Here is an 18,725-nt window from a genome sequence, read left to right on the forward strand (position 1 = left end):
GGAACTCGCAGGGTCCAGCTGGTAGCACAGGATGGGGCAGTATTACTCAGACAGGTCACTTCATGCTGCATAATCCTTTGTGCACTGTGCTCATGGGCTCTGCAGGCTCTCTTCACTCTGACCACAGGAAAATAATCTCGGGACAGATTTTTTTTTTTCTTCCTCTATTGAAATTGTGCTGTTTCAGCAGGCCAGTGACAGTCATTGTCTTTTATTTCCATGTGTGAGTTGAATCCAGAATCTGAAAAGTTTCTACTTTGTTCCCAAACAATGGAGCTGTATTTTTCACATGATGACTCTGGCTTCTCGGCCGGTGTGCCATGTGTTGCTTTAAGCTGTGGCCCATGGCTGGTGCTCAGCAGAAGCTACAAAATACCCACAATGAATCTGGGTGGTTATGCAATGCTGCACATGAAGTAAAATTCCTTTCTAACCCCTGCAGGCGATCAGTTTACGCCCTGAATTATGAGATTTTGATTACCCTTATCTAAGCTACAAATACTGTTAACGGCTGTGAAATCAGCTATCTCTGGCAAGGCCCATCAAAGGACAAATCTTAGTGGCCTTCTGAGGCTGCAAGGGATGCAGCTCTGCGGGATGTCGTGGTCCTTTGCCATGGGAAGTCCTTCCACTCTGCAGATGTTACTTGCTGAGGCCTTGCAGATCAAAACCCAACTCCTGCCTAACAATTTTTAGTGAGCAAATACCACCCTGGAAGGCGCTGACAGTCGGAATGCCAGGCTGCTTCCCCAGAGTTGGCAGGGAGAGCTCATTGCTTCGATGCTGGATCTCCCTCTGACTGCAGAGACCAATTCCAGCAACCCCAGCTCCACATGGCATTGGTTATAGCATGGGGAGTAACTTTGTTCTCCCAGCAAGCACAGTTTCCAAGGGCAGCCTCATTCTTCTGTGAACAAAAGTTACTGAGCTGTGGGGAGGCTCCTGACTGGAAGGTGGGACTTTTCCACAAGCCAAACTGAGACCTCAGCATAGAAAGAGGTTGGATGGTGTAAAGCACTTGGATACCTCTCTTCCCTGGATTCCTCTGTCTTGTATTTCACAAACAGAAAGAGAGAAATAGGGTTTTTTTAAAAAAATTTAATCCAGCATTAAGCCAGAGCTTCTTATACCCTTCAACTTGTTGGATAGAAAGAACCAATAAGTTACTGATAAGCTTTTAGGGCCAGGAGAGATAAATAGGACCTGTTGTTCTGGTGTGCCATGCAAACCAGACTACAGATGATCCAAGTGATTCCTGTACCTGGCCTGCTTGAGAGTGGGCATTGTTGTTTTGACTTGTGAGAGGATCTCTCACACTACAGGGGTGAGTTCCAATATAAGACCAGGGATGAATAGAATGAAATAGGTGTGACCCATAGGATAATGCAGCCTTCTGCATCTTAGTGTACCTATCTGTGAAATGCAAATAATAACAGGGGAACCTTGTAGGGATTCATTAGTCCTTTGAAGATGGCATGTGTTACATGCTATTATTGTGATCCGCCAAAGTTGGCCTCATCCCTGCCTGTTGGACATATACCTCTCACTGTTGCTCACTTCCTGATTCATTTCCCCCTCCTCCCCAGCACTGTCAAGCTAAGTCAGCAATGGCAAAGGCCTGGCCAGGACAGTCAGACACATGTCATGGTGGCTCATGGCCTGGGAAGGGTTGCAAAGATGAGTCCCATGCTCTGGCTCAAGGACACGGTGCTGGAAATTGCTGCCATTGCATTGCAGATGTGACAAGTAGATCTGGGACATTTCTGTGCTGGAGGGTGTACAAATGGCATGGAAGACAGTTTATAGCCCAGGATGTTTTTTGCTCTTTATATCAGAGCTAAAAGGTGGATTTGGGCAGGAAAGGAAACTCATTGACAGGGAAATGTATGACCCATGAGACACTGGGACCAGAGGAGGATATAGTAGATGCTGGATAGAAGTTTTTAGATCTCTTGGTGCAGAGATTTGTGAAGTAACTGATCTGAATTAGATTTATCCACATTCCTTACTTTTGAAGCAGTGAGTCCACTTAACACAGATATTTTTGGGGCGTGTTTTATTTTTCACTTAGGCTTGTTGTTATGCCCTGATATGTTTCTGAAAAGCTTTTTGATGCTTCATCTGGTCTACGGTGCACAGGACTTGTTGTGTCCCTGATGCTCAGAGGTGGATGGAATCAGGAAATTGCCATCATTCTTCTCCTGACCTCTAGAAGCTCACCCTCCTTAGTAGTGGGACAGAGAGGGAATGGTTCTCCACGATGCTGAGAGCTGACACTCTCTGGCTGCAGACTGGGCTGCTGAGCTGGCTTGGAGGCTCAACATGATGGTGGAAAATGAGGAGCTACTTCAGAAAGGACTTTTCACTGTGTCAGACTGGTGGTGCTCTGCTTTAGGCTTGGGAAGCTCATCCTGGCTGAAGAAGAACTACGGGGTAGACCATGAGTTCCTAGAGTGATGATGGGATTTAAGGATGTCCAGGACCTGTTTCCCTGGAGATCTGGGCAGCAGTCATCTGAGAGATGAAGCAGCAGTAGGCATGAACAAGGGAGCTCTGAGACATGTGGCTGTTACAATCCAGAATCTCAAACTCATTTCCATTAGCTTGGAGCTGACTGGCTTGTTGGCTGGTCAGCAACCATTCTGGTGACACAGAAGTGCATGCAAAGAGAAGAGTTTTGTCCAAACCTTGTTTTTGCATAGGATGTGTGTGAATGAGGTGCTTTTCAAGCTGGACTGAGGATGTGGTGACTTGTAGCTCTTCTTGCAGCAGAGCCTGGCCTGGGGTGGTACCATAACTCTGTGTCTTGGGGGTAGAAAGCCATCTTGGTGTGGTAGTTGCCAGCAGATGTGAGTCCTTTTTCAAGGCATTGGGCAAGATGTACAGAACAGACCCTCTCTGAGGGCAGCGCAGCATTGCACAGATGTGGCCTCAAGGGGCTTGCAGTGTGTGATAGCACAATGATCTTATATTTACTTAATGCATGCAAGTGAGACCAAAGTTAGCTGCAAGGGGCTGTTTGCTGTGAATCTCCAGTGTTAATAGTGCTCAGAGACTGATTAAAATCGGGTGTTTGAAGTCCCTGCATTTGAAATATCCCACTTTGGAGGTGTGAATTGTGAAAGACAAGTTGAGAGCTCTGGACTCTGCTTTGGCTGTGATTCAAAATACCATCTACTCTGGGTTTCCTTTGTTAAATGTGCTAAACAACTATGCCTCTTTTATCCCTGAGAAAAACTCCTACTTGTGATACTTTCCACTAGGTATGAATGAGTCCAGTGCCTTGTTCTGGCATAAGAATGGCCTGCACAGCTCAGTCTCTTGAGCATTGAGAGCATCCTTGGAGCTGCTTGTGCTAGAGATATGCATTCAAACAATGAAGAGCTACCAAAGCGGAGATATTTGTGTATTAATAAAAACAAACAAACCCTCATTCTCCTGCAAATATAAACACCAAGCAGTTATGCTACCAAGAATCTTTTGCTTGACAAAAACATCCCTAGGTGTTTTTAAACCTATTAGGGAGAAAATGATCCCACTTGCAAAACAGTGTTATGCCACTAAAGGGAAGAAAAGCAATATTCTAAGTGGTAAGGACACTTCAGTTATTTTTCTATAAGTACAGATACATTTGTGTGCAGTCATGGTCTGTGAATGAGTGAAATGTGGGAACATCAGAAAATGGGAAAATTATTAGAGGAAAGGATTTGTAAGAATGTTCATAATTAACTGGTCTGTGTGTCATTTGGCTGCTTATTAGACTCCTTTTCCCATTCTCCTCAGGCCTCTGAAAAGGGAACAGATAAATATCCCCTGTGACTTTGTCTTACCCAACATGGTGCTGGCTCAACTTGGTGGCTGTAAGACTTGGTCCCTAGGACTCCTCACAACCTCTTGGGTTTCCACCTGACAGGAGTTTGCCTAAACTTCATGTTTCCCCATCATTTTTCTATTTTCTCCTCTGTGATTATTATTATCCTATTTCCTGTTTTTAATCCTATGTTTAAATCCTATGTTTATTATCCTATTTCCTGTTTAACAGAACATGGTGGAAAATTGAGGGTGAGAGCAGTGAGAGCTGTCCTACCAGGCATAACATCATTATATGCAGTGTACTTTTTCCAAAATTTTAACTGAGGCTTTAACAAAAGGATCTTTGTTAAATCTCTCCTTGTCCTTGGCTGCTTTTCTCAGTGACATGTTGCTCTTCAGCTGTTTGGCATAATTTTAAAATAAAGATTAGCAAGGCGCTGTACTAAACCCATTGCTAAAGCATCAGGATCACCTCTGATCTGATCCTGCAATACAAACTCCTATGGAAATTAATGGGCTGTCTGGATTTCAGTGTAGGATTGAAACTTTATTGTGTAAATCCATCAATAAAGGCAATCAAGTGAGTCAGGCAAGGTTTATCCCTAATACGGTCTTGCTGTCATCCCTTATTATTTTGCTCAGGTTTCCTTTTGTAATTCAAACACACAGGAGCAAATCCTTAAGACTGTATGACTTTGCAGGGTTCTCCCATCCTCTGACATTGCATTTTATATCCTGGTGTGTTTTTAGGAGGTTGTAGTTATGCAGTAGTAATTGGGAGGAAAATATTTTTGTTTGGTTGTTTGGGGGTTTTTTGTTTGAGATTTGGTAGTGAATGTGGTTCTGGTTTTGGTATCAAGGTGTGTTTGGGCCATTATGACCTTCTCCCACATGTTGGTGGGAGTGTAGCTGGTGGAAAGAGTGCTGCAGTGGTGGAATGGGAGATGTGGTGACCACAGGGCTCAGCTGGGGTCAGGACCTGGATCTCTCTCCTCTTCCTTGACTGTCTACAGTGCCAAGCTGGGAACTGCTCTCATTTGATCAATCTGACAAGGTCTTGTACCTGCTCTATTTTCTTCAGGAACAAAGTGGTCAGCCATCTGTCTTAAATCCAGTAACTGTTTCACTTCTCTATAGAAATAGAACTTTTGGAGGAAAATAAAATGTAAAAAAAACCAAACCCTGTTTACAAATGCTCCTCCCCTCCCCAAGCCCTACCACCTCATGGCTGACTCATGGGAAGACACCTCAGCTTTTGTTTTTGTCCTTCAAATAGATTTCCTGCTCTATTTACTTTTAAACTATCATACATATTTTTCCTTTTTCTGGGCTGGATTTTTTTATACTCTCTCCCAAGGATTTACCAAGATATACCATATTAACTTAGTTCTCTTTCCTGTCAGCCTCTCCCCTAGTTCCATGCTCAAAAATGGATACAGAAATTGTCATGATTCAGGGCAACACACAGCTCTTCAGATGTGCCATGAACCATCTGTATGACCTCAAGCAGTTTGCTTTTCTTTTCCAGACTCTCCACTGTGAACCTGCAGATGATTTTGCTTTGAGGTGAAAAGAAAAGTTGGAGGTGACCACACACCAAATTAAGGCTACTTGCTTGGCTTTGGCTCCCATTGTACACACCAACAACTGCTCTGATCTGAGAAGCATGAGTCAGCAATTTATTAAAAGGGTTTTTTTACCTGGATTGAGCTGTGTTGGCCTGTCTGGCCAAGCACATCATGCAGAAGTGTTTGCATTCTTCCTCAGATGGTGCAGACCTGCATCTCTGCACAGCTGAGCTTACTTGCTCAGCTACTACTACTTGCTTACTAACTGCTCACCCTCCTCATTGCCCTGATCTGCTTGGCTCCCACTTACCTACCTGTTTCAAACCTTGCATATTACTTTTCTCTCCAAATTCCCCCTCTTTTTCACCAGAGAACAAGGCACTCCACTTCTTCCCATGTAAATTGCATTCCAAAACTTTGATGTCATCTTTGTTTTCCTCTCTTGAATCTCCTGAGAAACTCTGCACAGGGTAACAAGCATCAGTTTTCTCTCTTTGGGAGGGACTTCAGCAGGGCTACTTTTACTTTGCTGGCCCCTTCAGCATCAAAAACACATCTGTGAGCACTCATCTGCTTGAAGAACAACATCTGTATGGTAGGCTGGGTCCCATGTGGGCTAAGGAAAGGTTTTCACTGATAACATGGCAATGTCTTCTCAAGACAAGAGGGATGGACAGGGAAGGAACGAGGATTCAGAGACTGGTTTTCTCATTGAGACAGCTCCTATGTGAGCTCCAACAACAAACTTGAAAAAATTTCAACAAGGCCTCAAACTTGATATTTTTCAACCTTATCTAAATGCTTGCTATTTAGGTTCATGCTGAGGTGCTTTAATAAAAGCAAACTGACTTCCAGTTATCTTGAGTGACCTGACCCCTCTTTTGTCTCTGCTAGAGCCAAGTTATTAAAGTAAAACTCTCTTCAGCTACTTAGTTGAGATATGAAGGGTGTGAGTGATGCGTTGACTGGGGTACCTCTGTCCTATGAACTACCCTGAAGATGGAAAGGATTTTGAAGGGCAAAACCAATTTCTCTTGCTGTGTGGGGAAACTGAAATGATCCATTTATGATTTTCTTACCTTAACAAAATACAGGGAGTGACTCAGATATGTCCCATCCTTATGGAAATTAATTGTGTTAATGGGACCATTAGAATTTAGAGCTACTGTCATCAAACTGGTTTTGGCAGCTAATGATGGCTCTTGGGAAGGTTATGTCATAATGAAGGCGGAGAATCTGTTCATCTATATATATGTGATCTGACCTGAGCCCTTTCTTTGTGTTTCGTTGAGCAATGCACTAGTAGAGTCAACACAGGCAAACAGCTCCCACCCTCACCATGAAAATAGAAGGTGCCTCGGTGGTCCTTGCTCTGGCATTTTTCTGCTTCTTCACAGGTTAGTAACTTCTGATGTTCTCTGTGCTGAGATCTGGGCCTGGCAGAGGACACAGCCTGGGAACTCCTGTAAAGACAGATAGAGAGAAGATTAGAGAGCCCTTGTTCTTTAAAAATCATAGTGGCATACCAAGAAGACCGTAATTTTTTTATTGTACTACTTGTGCTTATTTGATTTAACACATTCTTGACAATGGCTTTTTCTCTTGAATGTGAAAATGGTGAAATTCCAGTCATAAATGAAAGTGTCTGCTTTTAGTAGAGTTAACACTTTAAGAAGAAACAACAACAAAAAAAATCCCTGTTGTCTAATTGGAGGAATACAAATTTCCAACCAGACTTAATTTTTGTGTAAAAAGTTTGAACAAAAGCATAATACAAATTTTGGTAAATTCAGAAAAAAGGAATTTGTTGTCAAAACTCTTACTAGAGAGTGCATTTTCACTTAGTTGCCATTGAGAGACTTTGTCAAGAGTCTAGGCTTAATGCAGTGGTCATTCACTTTACTGCCTGTTTCTGTTGAAAAAGAGAAAATGGAAGATTTCATGATGCTTCCCTGTGATGCCACTACTGATGTAAGGGACAACCATGAAATGTATTAGACTAGTTCTAAGGGGCTTAGTTCAAAGAATGTATACCAGGTACCTACCTGGTGACTCGTTAATTTTGGTAATAGGTGTGAAGTACTGCAAATGCAGTGGGCTTTGAAAAGTAATTTGAAGGTTAGAATGAACTGTATTTTGGGCTACCTCTGGTACTCCTGTTCTACTTGAACATGAAGAAACACAAAAAACTTCGGGTAAGGCTGATACCACTATCAAGGCAGTGGAGTAGAATAAGAAAGGAACAGTTAGAGAATCATCCTTGGAACTCAGATAAGGGCAAAAGTAGCACAGTAAAGGAGGTCACAAAGATACAAAAAATTTCTGTGCTTTTGCATTTGAATAGCAAAGTCCAATGCCCCAGAAAATCTCTAGTGCTCCATCCTTTCAATTCATGGTACAATAATGCATTGGATTAGCTTTTATCTAGAAGTATTTGGGTGGATTAAGCAACTGCATTGAGTATTTTAATGAAATGCTTTTCATTAACAATGTTCTTTCAAAGATTTTATATGATTGTATTGTTGTGTTTGCATTTTTTTGTTGCAGATGTGGCCAGCCAAACTTCGATTAAGGCAAGTCCAATCTTTTCTGTTCTGAAACTCATTTTGTTTTGTCAACTATACTGCTTAATGCATGCTCTGAGCAAAATAATTTAGAATATACTTAGATATTATGAAGCTTTTTCGGTTATGGAAAAAGCAGTGAAGAACTCTGTGCTTAGAGACAATTTTGTAATACAGCAGTGGCTCAAGCTGACGATTTATGTTTGGTGCACTATACTGAGCACATATCCTAACAGCTCTGGGCTGGAAATCTCATGAGATGAAATTAGTGATGGCATGAATTATACTTCAAATGCTATTTCAGAATTTTGCTTCTGATCCAGCAGAACCCCCTGCTTCTGATAATTCTTGAATCTGATAATTAAAATAATTAAGGCATGTCCTTTGAGTCTCAGAAAATTATTTGATTCAATGACTGTGAGAAGTCAGCTCTGTTCACATTTTAATGAAGCAAGCTTGTATCTCTTAGTAAAGACCCTTTTGGAAAACATAGTAGTAAAAAATAACTATATGGTTCATTGATTCTCCCTAGTCTGCATTTCAGTTACCCAGCAGAAGAGGCAAGTGGTTGCTGCAGCATTTCACAATCCTACTGCTCTGCTTCTTAAGAGGGTTGTGCTTTTCTGTGCTTCTGCCTTGCACCTGAATCACTCTTCAGTTACTCTGATTGATTCATTGCTTTTGCATCCCACTGGCCCTTCTAGGGCTATTTTGTCTACTCTTGACTAGCTTTGTAACAAGGGTCCTCGTCTGCAGTGGGTAGAGATTTGCAGCTGTATGCAAATTAAATACATATTCATTTTCCTGTTAATAATGGCCCTTGCAATGGGTTTTGAACTTTCTAGTTGTCTTATCTGCCTCAGGAGTCATGAGTGGGGCTCTGGGTATAGCCTGTTCCATGCATGGTGTGTGGTGAGGAAATAGGGATGAGGATTGTGGTAGCTTCAGCACTCGTGTGAACAGACTATTACTGTCAAGACCATGTCACCCACCTAAAAAAGTTTAAAGGGGAACAAACTTGTTCTTGAGATCTCAATGTCCTCTTAGGGGAGCCTCCACTGACTGTCCTCCTCCTCTCTGCTTTCAGAGTGAGTGCAGGAAAATTTGGTCCCTTCTGCGCAGCGGGAAGTTTTCCTGTCCAACAAACAAGGAACCTGTCAACAGCCCAGATGGCAAACCGGACCTCAACAAGTGCATGATGTGCCAGAGGCTGCTGTGAGTATCAGCCACCAGCTCACATGCCCATCCTGCCCATCTGCAGCGTGTCCTTCCCTCCTGCAGTGATGAGTCCACACTTGTGAGGCTTCGTGGTGTAAAATTGTCCTGGGCCAGACAGACTGTAGCTCTTCAGCAAACCTTGTGAACTCAATAGCTGTTTCTAGCTCATCACATGGGGACACACACCACAGGGTGTGAAGAGCAAATCCAGGGTAAAAACAAGTGGATTTGGCTTTTTGTTTCCAGAGATGGTGTTTAATAGGATGGAAACACCTGGGTTTTAGGCAGAGGGGGGGAATGGACAAATGCCCCCAGTGCAGAGATCTGAACACCCTGGGCATGTCTCAGTGTGAGCCCTGGTGCTGGTCCATCCCACTGACTTGCGCAATGGGGAGGTGGGGTTGGCAGGACTGGCCTTTAATCACTACCTATTTTGGCTTCACATCCAAGGACTGCACGCTGCTTTGTCACTCCCACCTCCTTTTCTTGCAGGGAAAGAGGCTCAAAAAACAAAGGGAGTGGTGGAGAGACGAACAGGATTGTGAACTCCTTGGGAGAGGTGAGGCAAAACATTGCTACCTAAGCCAGTTTTATCAGTGCACTGGGAACAGGATAATTCTTTGTTGTCCATCTCTGACCTGTTTCTGGAGCATGTTTCCTTCTCTGTGGCATGGGAAATGTTGGCCTGGCTGGTGGGGAAGGGCTCAGTGATGTGTCTGGAATGGGAGCAGGGCAAATGTGCTCTGCCTCAGTAAGAGGCTCCAAAGGAACCAGGAGGCTTTGTGCCATCCAAGAGCATAAAAGAAACCAAAACTCCTTGTGGCTTCTCCCATCAATCTATTCCATGTCAAGCAATTACCAGCATGGCATGTATGGTCTGGGTCTGGCCCCGACCCAGAGGATAAAGAGGCTAAGGAGGATACCTGCCTGTTTATAAGGCACACCATTGGCATCTGAAAAGTAATTATAGCAATGATGGTACATGTGAGCTGTGACTAGGGCAGGGTGTGGGAACAGGCTGGCTCTAATTGTCCCTTGTTTATCTTGTTGATGCACCTGGTTGGTTTCTCTTACCCACAGCTGTTTTTCTAGATAGCAGGTCTTTATGTGGAGGGAGTTGTCTTTTTGAGCTTTGGGTTTTTATTCTAGAGAGGAGTGAATTGGTTTTCATCAGATAGTGTTGGTTGCAGTGATTTTTAGTTTATTTATTTATTTTTCAAACTGGTTAAATAGGGTAGGTGTCTAGGTCTTGTATGTCTGAGGGGCAATTTGAAGTTTTTTTTAAAGTATATATCTTTTTTTAAACACTTGTGCCAACAAAAGCGTGGTCCTGAAGGCAGGAATAGAGTTTCAGTGTCAGAAAAATAACTGCACTGAATTTCTTTGTTGAGCCATAGATTTTCCATCTGATTTTGGCACGTAATTTTCTAGACTTGACTTTCTGATATGCAAATCTGGGATAAGTTATCAAACCATCTCTTTTACCCAGCTGGAGGGGGGTGTTTGTGGAATGTATTATAGATCACATGGCAGATAACCTTAAACATGCTGCATGCAAGAACATAAAACCTTCACATGCAGCGTGCATTTCGTCTGTGAGAAATCTGCTTGTGTGCCCTGAAAGTTGTACAGAAGCTCTTCAAAGGGAAGCAAAGACCAGGCTGAAATGCTTAAGCAGGTTTTGCTACAAAAGGCTTTTGTGAAATAGGTTGTTTTGATTCCATTAACACATAATATGTGAAGTGAAAGGTTAAGATGCCCATCTCTTACTCTAGCATGTCTGGGAATGTGAGGAGTGCAAGGAATATTTTTTTTTATACTTGCAGCTTCATCTTTTTAAAATTGTGCTCTCTCATGAGAAGCTGTCATTTGTTTAATTGCTTGCACAGTGTTAAACTGTATCAGAAAACTGATTTCCTTGTTCAAAAATCACGGAGAAATTTGAGCTTTTATACCTAGAGCAGAGTCTAGGTCCTTTCATTAGGCTCTTTCATATCTTATCTATTAGAAATAGAAATAAGAAATAGAAATTAGAAACAAGGCTACTTTGGATGTAAAAGACAAATCTGCTCATCTAAACATATGGATTTGTTTTATGTTTCATTCTATAGTTTAAGAGAACACATCAAGCAGAATATGGTTTTTCACAGAGTATCACCTCAAGGAAACAAAATAGCATTTCATTGCGTGTTTAATCCTTTGGATTTCTGGAAGACCTGTGTCTCTGTCAGTGTACCTATGTCAACCCATGTACTTGGCGTTTCCTCAGGATGAGTGCCGAGAGTTCCGGGACCTCTTCAGGAGAGGAAAACTTTCCTGCACCAGAGAAAACGACCCCGTCCGGGATTCCTCTGGGAAGCAACACAGCAATAAGTGCATCATGTGTGCAGAGAAGTTGTGAGTAGAGAAAAAACCACTCCTGCTTTTTCTGTTGAGGAAGCAGCTGCTGGAGCAACCAGGGTGCAGATATGATCACTCCCCCTTGGGCTGGGGGTGGCAGGGAAACCTCTCGCTCTCTGGAGCACCATGGTATTCACTTTATCATCTTTGCTTTTCTTCCAGCAAAAGGGAGAATGAGCGGAAGTTGGCTAAAAACAGACAAGGAATAAATAAGGTGAGATTCAAGTATTAGGTAGGTCAATATAAAACTTTCTTGGATATTCACCCAAGATAGAAAAAAGGCAATGTTATTCTACTCAGTTTCTCTGTCTCCATTGATTTAATTTTAAGATCCACTTTCCTTTCCATCTTTATTTCTTATTCATCTTCTTAAATCCCCCAACAACTTGTGCCAGAATATTACAATCTATTCCATGAGGGACAGGCAAGTATCACCAGAATAAGAGACCAGATATGTTCTGAAAGGATGGAGAAGCCAGTATTGGTGAGGGTGCTAATTAGGTCAACAAAAAAATTGGATGAGAAGCATTAAGTCTGAGCTCTGATAAGCTCAATAGATCATTGTGTTCTAGGAGGAGAGCTCAGCCCTGTGCAGACTCCATGGACCTGTTGCTCAGTTTTAGTTTTTCTCATTGGAAGCATTGCTATTGTAGTGCTGCCATTCACCATGCTCATCCCACAGCCTCCTTGCCTCTCTGCCATGATGCTTTCCTAGTAAAAGCAGCTCTGTGAGGAAGGGGAAAGAAGTCCCTTTCCAATACTTACCTTTTGCTTTCTCCTGTGGCATGGACTTGTGTGTTCCTCTGAAGCCTCAGTCTTGAGGATAATCCTGTTCCAGTGCCATTCCAAAACACTTTGACAAAAAAAAAAAAAATTTGAAGCATAAGTGAAATTTGCTGATGGCAAAACTGGGTGGCAGAATCATCAGAGGAGGATGAGCAGATCACTCGGGACTAATTGGATAGTGCTGAGGCCTGAAGTAATAGAAACAAGATAAAATATAATAAGTAGAAGATCACACAGTCAGTGATTAACAAGAATTCCTGCTTGTCACTTGTTAGAAGTGACGAAGAATAAGAAAGCCCTGCATTTATTAGTGGATCAGGGATGTGGCAGGCCATAGAAAAGGCAAATGCGTGTCTTGGATGTACTCAGTGAGGCTTTTGCAGCGCAGGTTGGGAGGAGCTCCAGAAATGATAGTTCAAAGAGAGACAGTTTGAGAGAGACTACTAGGGAAAGACAGTGAATCAGAGTATTGAGCTGGCTGGTCCCAGGAAACAAGGCATAGAGAGGCTAGATAGCTTTCCTGGGCTTGCTGGGCATGGAAATGCATTGTCTGAGCTACCCAGGGAGGTGAGCAGTCGATGGTTATGGAGAGAAATCAGTGGGGTTCTCCAGGGGCCCCTCTGAAGGGTGAGACATTTAATTCTGATGGGAGCAATGCATTGTGCCTGCTGGCTGCTGTAGGTCCAGGCTCATCCTGTGCTGGTCATATCTTTCCTATCCATGGCTAGCTTGGCTCTAGGAAAACACATGGCTTTGTATTCCAAGCATTTTGTTGGCATTAGTCAGTAGCAAAGCTGGAGATCCCAGAGGCTGAGGTGTCCTGTGTGGGATGCAGGACACAGTGCTGGGGGAATCCTCCCTTGGCAGAGAGGATGATGTGCTGGAAACTTCTGAGTGAAGCAGAAGATGAGGCAAGTGACCTGCTAAGGATTTTAATGCAAGGAAGCCAAAATGAACAAAAAATTTGAAAGTGTTAAAACCTATTTGAAAAAAAGTAAACGGTAACTGCGATCCAGTTACTCTGTACCTGCTATTTGGAACTGGCAGTTTGGAAGTGTCTGAAGTAGTTGAAATTAGGGGAACTGAAAGTTTACATGCATGTTATACAACAGGGGCAAATTAGTGTGGTTTCTCTACAGTGATTTTGAACAGGTAGCAAACAGGTCATCCATTCTCCAAACAACCCTCCACTGCTCGTGGACTATTAAGTATGTTTGCGTTGTGGTTTTGTGTTTTAACTGCTGCTTCTTGATGGACACATCCCAAACTGTGCTTGGTTTCAGGGATACTATTTGCTTTGTAAAAGAAATTATCTGAGCTACAATTTGGCAAAAGGCTGTAGCTGTGTATTAAGGATGTCTGGAGAAGTAGGAGGGACCTCATTACCGTACTGGTCACGTCACTGGCATGCTTTGGATAGCCCAGCAAGGAGAATAATAATTGGTTGGACCATGCTAGAAAACTCCCAACATCTGCTGTGCAGGCAGAGGCACCGATAATTTTTCTGACTCACTTCTCTGTTTATATATTAAGTGGCTGGTACTGCACACCCTCTTCTCTTGCCCACAGCCAGGCTCTCCCATGATGCATTTGTAAATGTTCAGTGCTTTCCTGGTAGGAAACCCCAAGCTTCTAAAAGTCACATCAATGAAGCAAGGAGGAGAGGGTTCCCTAACCTCTCACTTGCCTTCTTTCTGCAGGATGACTGCAGTGAGTATCGCTCCGAGTTTGAAGCTGGTGGAAGATTGTCCTGCACAAGGGAAAATGACCCTGTTCGGGACTCCTCTGGCAAGCAGCACACCAACAAATGTCTCATGTGCGCTGAGAAGTTGTGAGTACAGTTTCCTCAGAGCAACAACAGCAAAGAGAGAAAGCTCCTGCTGCAAAACTGCAGCTCCTGCCTGTGGAGCTGCATCTGGGAGATGCCTGGGAGGGAGTCTTGAGTCCCAGTGGCCCTCCAAGAGATGCTCCAGCTGTAGGGCTCCATTGCTCCTCTTTCCACTTCCCTTTCAGCATGAAGGGCCCAGGGGCAGGTGAGAAGCAGCGTGGAGTAGAGGAAAAGTGAGGCTGATAGAGAGCAACTCATTTCCCAGGGGACTGTGGGGTGTGGGCAGCTCCTGAGGAGTTTCCCATGCGTGTACTTTGCCTTCCAGATGCTCTCTCTCTACTCCCATAGAGCATATGCAGAAGCAGTCCTGATATGAAAGCAGCCACCTGGATCCAGGATGTAGCATACAGTGGGAATGGTGAGGAGAAGGGAGAAGGCTTAGGGGTGGGAATTAGGAACAGGACCACCAGGAACAGGGACTGCGGATGGGAGGTGGTGTCTAATGGCATGATGCTGGCTTACAGGGCAGCCCTGGGTGCTGGTGGCACTTGCACTGCCATAGCACTCCTTCTTCTCCTCTTCTAGCAAAAAAGAAGCCCAAAGGGGAGGCCAGTCTGGTGGAACTGCCCAGCGCAACCAGCAGTCTGCTTCAGATCGTACAAAACAGGTGAGATGGAGCTCAGAGCCTACCCTGAGCCCAGAGATAGGGGCCAAGGACTGTCTGTGGTTAGCCCAGGGTGACTGTGGTGCTTGGGATGATGGAGCTAGCCAATAATGGGGGGAGAAAGAGATTGTATTGTTAAGCCTCACTCATTTGTGAGATGGTCCTGGGTGTGAGCATATAAAATATGCAGGTTGGAATTTGGCAGAACAGACCTTCTTGCTGCATTGGTGGTGTGCTATGCGATATATGATATAAAGGGCAAGTTCAGACTCCCCACACTCCTGTCAGCCCTTGGTTGGTATTTGGTGGACTGGCTTTACATCTTCTCTGGCTGGACCAAAGTGTTTTCTGGGCTTGGTTGTTGAATGTGATCCTGCCCCTTTTGCAGAAGATCTGTGGTGGTTCAGGGTCACAGCAGGGTGTGAACGAGAGACGTCCCTTCTCATCAAGCAGAGGGTGAGTTCAGCAGCACTTGGCAGGGGCAGCCTCTTCCCCTGGCTACCCCATAAATCCTGGCACCAGTTTCTGGCCCCTTCCATATAGGTGTTTTTTCTTGGGGGTAGTAAGGAGGTTAGTGGGAGCAGGATTTGTTCAGTAGCACACAGGGGGCACTGTCTGGGATGAATTGGATGCTGGTGTCTGGTGCTCAGAACAGCATTTCTCCCTGCTGGCTGAGCTGGTTATGGGGAGGAGACACATACAGCAGGGCACGTTTGTCATGCAACCCTTGCTTCTTTTTGTCTTTAACTTCCCTGTGTGCATGAAGTGATTGCTGTGCTTAGAAAGGTCCCCTTTCAGGGACCCCTTTTTCCAGCAAACCCTGTCTCCTGGCAGGGCACCTGTGTCTGCTTAGCCCTGGCTTGTCGTCACCTGCTGGCTTGGAGACAGCACCTGGTGCACCTGGCTCCTGTTTGTTTCAGAGCTGCTGGACCTGGGCAGGACACAGCTGCTGCTTTTTTCAGAGCCTTTGCTGGGGAGCTCTGATATTTCTTGCTTTTGGCTGGTGCCATCCCTTCATGTCCCAGTTTGCCAGCAGACATGGGTGCAGAGCCCTGGGGTGGTGATGTGTTTGGGCTGAGCACAGGGCAAGCTTTGTCCTGCTGTCAGCTGCCCCCATAAACAGTTGGCTGGAGGGGTTCTCACCTTCTCCTGTCCTGTTGGGTGGGAGCCATGGCGTGAGCAGCTCCCTGAGAGCTGGGGAGGAGGGTGGGTTTGCACACCACTACCCCTGTTCCAGAGGGATGATGTGATGAGCTGCCTCTCCACTCTCTCTCCCTGCCAGCCCACAAGGAAATTCAGCTCAGAGTGGTAGTAACTGCAACCCGGCACCTGGCCGTGAGGCGCAGAGCAGAGACACTGATGCCTACAGGATGGTAAACCCCCCTCTTGTGCCTCATAAATGGGGACCTCTCCCATAGGGTGCTCCTTTGCTGCTGCTCAGCCCCTGCTGGCTTCTTTCTCTCTTTCCTGCTGCTCCTGTTCCCACTGTGACCTACTAAACTTTCTCTCTTGGCCCTATGCTCTTGGAAGGGTTTGAAAAAGTGAAAACGTCTGTACCCCAGAGTGAGCCCCTGTATTGCCCGGCCACTGACTGGGGCTGGATGTGCCCGTACAGGATCCTCCTAAGCCAGCCTTGCTTCTCGTCTTGGCTGCTCATGGAAGTTACTCAGCTACAGGGGTGCTGACTTGAACAAAACTGAAGGGGGAAAATATGAAACTAATAAGAGAAAATAAGCTACAATAAAAAGAGTGACTAAACTGTGGATCTCACTGTCACAGGGTGTTGTCAAGAGCTAGGGTAATTTAAAAAATGACCTGATGTTTTAGTCCCTCCAGCACTTGCATACAGTGCTTGAAATAACAGTTTGGAAGGGATAGAAAATGTGTTTCTAAGGGGCTGGACAGAACTTACTATGAGCTGCCTTAACTATCTGTGAATCCTGTCACTGACTTCTTTTAGAAGAGAGTTAAAAATCCCAGTAGGTGGTTCAGGTACAGCAATTTGCATTCCAGAGGCAGCATTAGGCATAATAACACCAGTCTGCTTCAGGGCTTAGTGGTATTTCCTGGTAGCACTGGAGGAGGAGTAGATGCTGATGAGCCTGACTGACAAGGAGTGATTCAGAGAGCAAATCTGCTCCTCTTCTCTTTCAAGGGCCACCCGCAGGTTTTGTCACAAGCAGCTCCAGTGCCCCAGAGTCAAAGGGAGTGGTAGCAGTGGCTGCTGGGACCTGTGATGTGTGGGGCTGCTGGTGGGGTGGCTGACACAGGGGTCATAGTGCAGGCAGAAACGTCTGGTGCAGAGGAAGGCATCTTCCAGTGGACTGCAAAGGTCAATGTTGTCTGCCTTCACATCATTGGTAATTACTCAGATGAGAGAGGAAGCAGCACATTAATTAAATTAGCAAGTGACGTTTAACCAGCTTGTGCTATCACAGCACCACAATGTCACTGAACCCCCTGTGCTGCCTGGCATCAAAACGTCCTTCCCCATGCTGCTTCCTGCCCTGTGGAGCTGCTGCTGAACCATCAGTTTGTGAGAAGTGGTTCATCTCTAGGTAAGACAGGAGGTCAAATGTCCTTTCCATCCCCATTGCAGCTTCTCTGATTACACCATTTGCATTTGTTGTAACATGTCTTATAGCACATAGAGAAGGGCATGAGAACCTATTTGTCATTCCTTCACCTCTGTGTTTTCTCAACACCTGGAACAGAGGTGGGTGGCCAGGCTGAGAAAAGGGCTGTGTGTATGCTAGGGCTGTGGTATCTCTGGGCTTTGCTGTTTGAAATTTGTTGTGACTCTGCAAACACTTGCTCTGGTGTGTTTGTTAGGTGGAGACCTAACTGTGAGAGGCTTTTTGGGGTCCCCAAAGGCCAGTCCTTCTGCTCTGAATCTTTCCTGGTTGTGCCATGTGTGGTTTATAAAAAAAGCTATGTCTAAGTGTTCCTGTTGTCATGCTCGAGGAAACGAGAGGGCACCCTCGTTAGTCATTACTGCTCAGATATTCTTGTGTCTCTTAACTCAGTGGGTGTTGAAATGATGCTGCATGTCACACCACCCTCAGGCAGTGGGGCTCTGCTGTAGAAGTTTTTCTTAATTTTTGGCCAATGGGCTCATCTTAATTCTTGGAGTTGAAACTGCATCAAAGCCCTGAACAGGAGGACTAGGGACAGGTAGCAGGTTGTTTTGTTGTCTTGTGTCCTCCCCAGTGAGGGAAAAGAAAACCTGCTCTGGACCAAGGTGCTGATGTGGATCAGAGGAGTTGGTCTGTGTCTGGCAGTGGGGCCAGGAAGCTTATCTGACCAGCCCAAGAAGAGATGCTTTAACTTTACAAGCCTGGCCTTCCTGGTGGATGTGCTGCAGGGCAAAGCTTGGTTTGGGAGCACTCTGAAGTCTCCCAAAGGGTCTTGCAAGTGAACCAGCATCAAATGTGATTTCTTTCTCTCTTCAGCTGGACTGTGATCGAATTCTGCACGGGGTAAAGGGTGGAAGGATTTTCTGCAGCAAATCCTCACAACCAGTCTGTGGCACTGATGGGAAAACATACAAAAATGAATGTGACTTGTGTTCAGCTGCCATGTGAGTAGGAGGAGAGATTTCAGTAATACAGGGCCATCCACCATTCCCGAGAGTCTTTTGCAGCACAGTGTTTGTTTTGATGTACTATGACTCACTATCAAGTGTGTCTTTGGTGCCTTGCTGTTAAGCAAACATAGATCAAAATGCCCGAGATTAATCGGATGACAGCTAATTAAGATACACAAGTTTCCAGAGTCCCCTATTCCCTTTCTGCCTGATCACAAGATTGTTTGGGGAGTAATAAAAGCCATCGTATTGGAAGTAGCATCAAAGCACTAAGGAGTCCACAGAGGATTGTCATGCT

At 44.8% G+C, this 18,725-nt stretch overlaps 1 protein-coding gene across 1 annotated transcript in view; it reads left to right on the forward strand.

Moving 5' to 3' along the window:
- LOC115599042 (serine protease inhibitor Kazal-type 5-like) overlaps positions 1-18,725 on the forward strand; it is a 53,692-nt gene that overhangs the window by 31,588 nt on the left and 3,379 nt on the right. Inside the window, exons 2-9 of the mRNA XM_030458816.1 lie at positions 6,674-6,778; positions 7,929-7,954; positions 9,033-9,160; positions 9,656-9,722; positions 11,433-11,560; positions 11,726-11,777; positions 14,050-14,180; positions 14,763-14,844. Coding sequence (XP_030314676.1) covers positions 6,721-6,778; positions 7,929-7,954; positions 9,033-9,160; positions 9,656-9,722; positions 11,433-11,560; positions 11,726-11,777; positions 14,050-14,180; positions 14,763-14,844 — 672 coding nt within the window. The 5' untranslated portion in view covers positions 6,674-6,720. The remainder of the gene's footprint in view (positions 1-6,673; positions 6,779-7,928; positions 7,955-9,032; positions 9,161-9,655; positions 9,723-11,432; positions 11,561-11,725; positions 11,778-14,049; positions 14,181-14,762; positions 14,845-18,725) is intronic.

Source organism: Calypte anna, chromosome 13 (genome assembly GCF_003957555.1).
Source record: "Calypte anna isolate BGI_N300 chromosome 13, bCalAnn1_v1.p, whole genome shotgun sequence".
NCBI classification, from domain to species: Eukaryota; Metazoa; Chordata; class Aves; order Apodiformes; family Trochilidae; genus Calypte; species Calypte anna.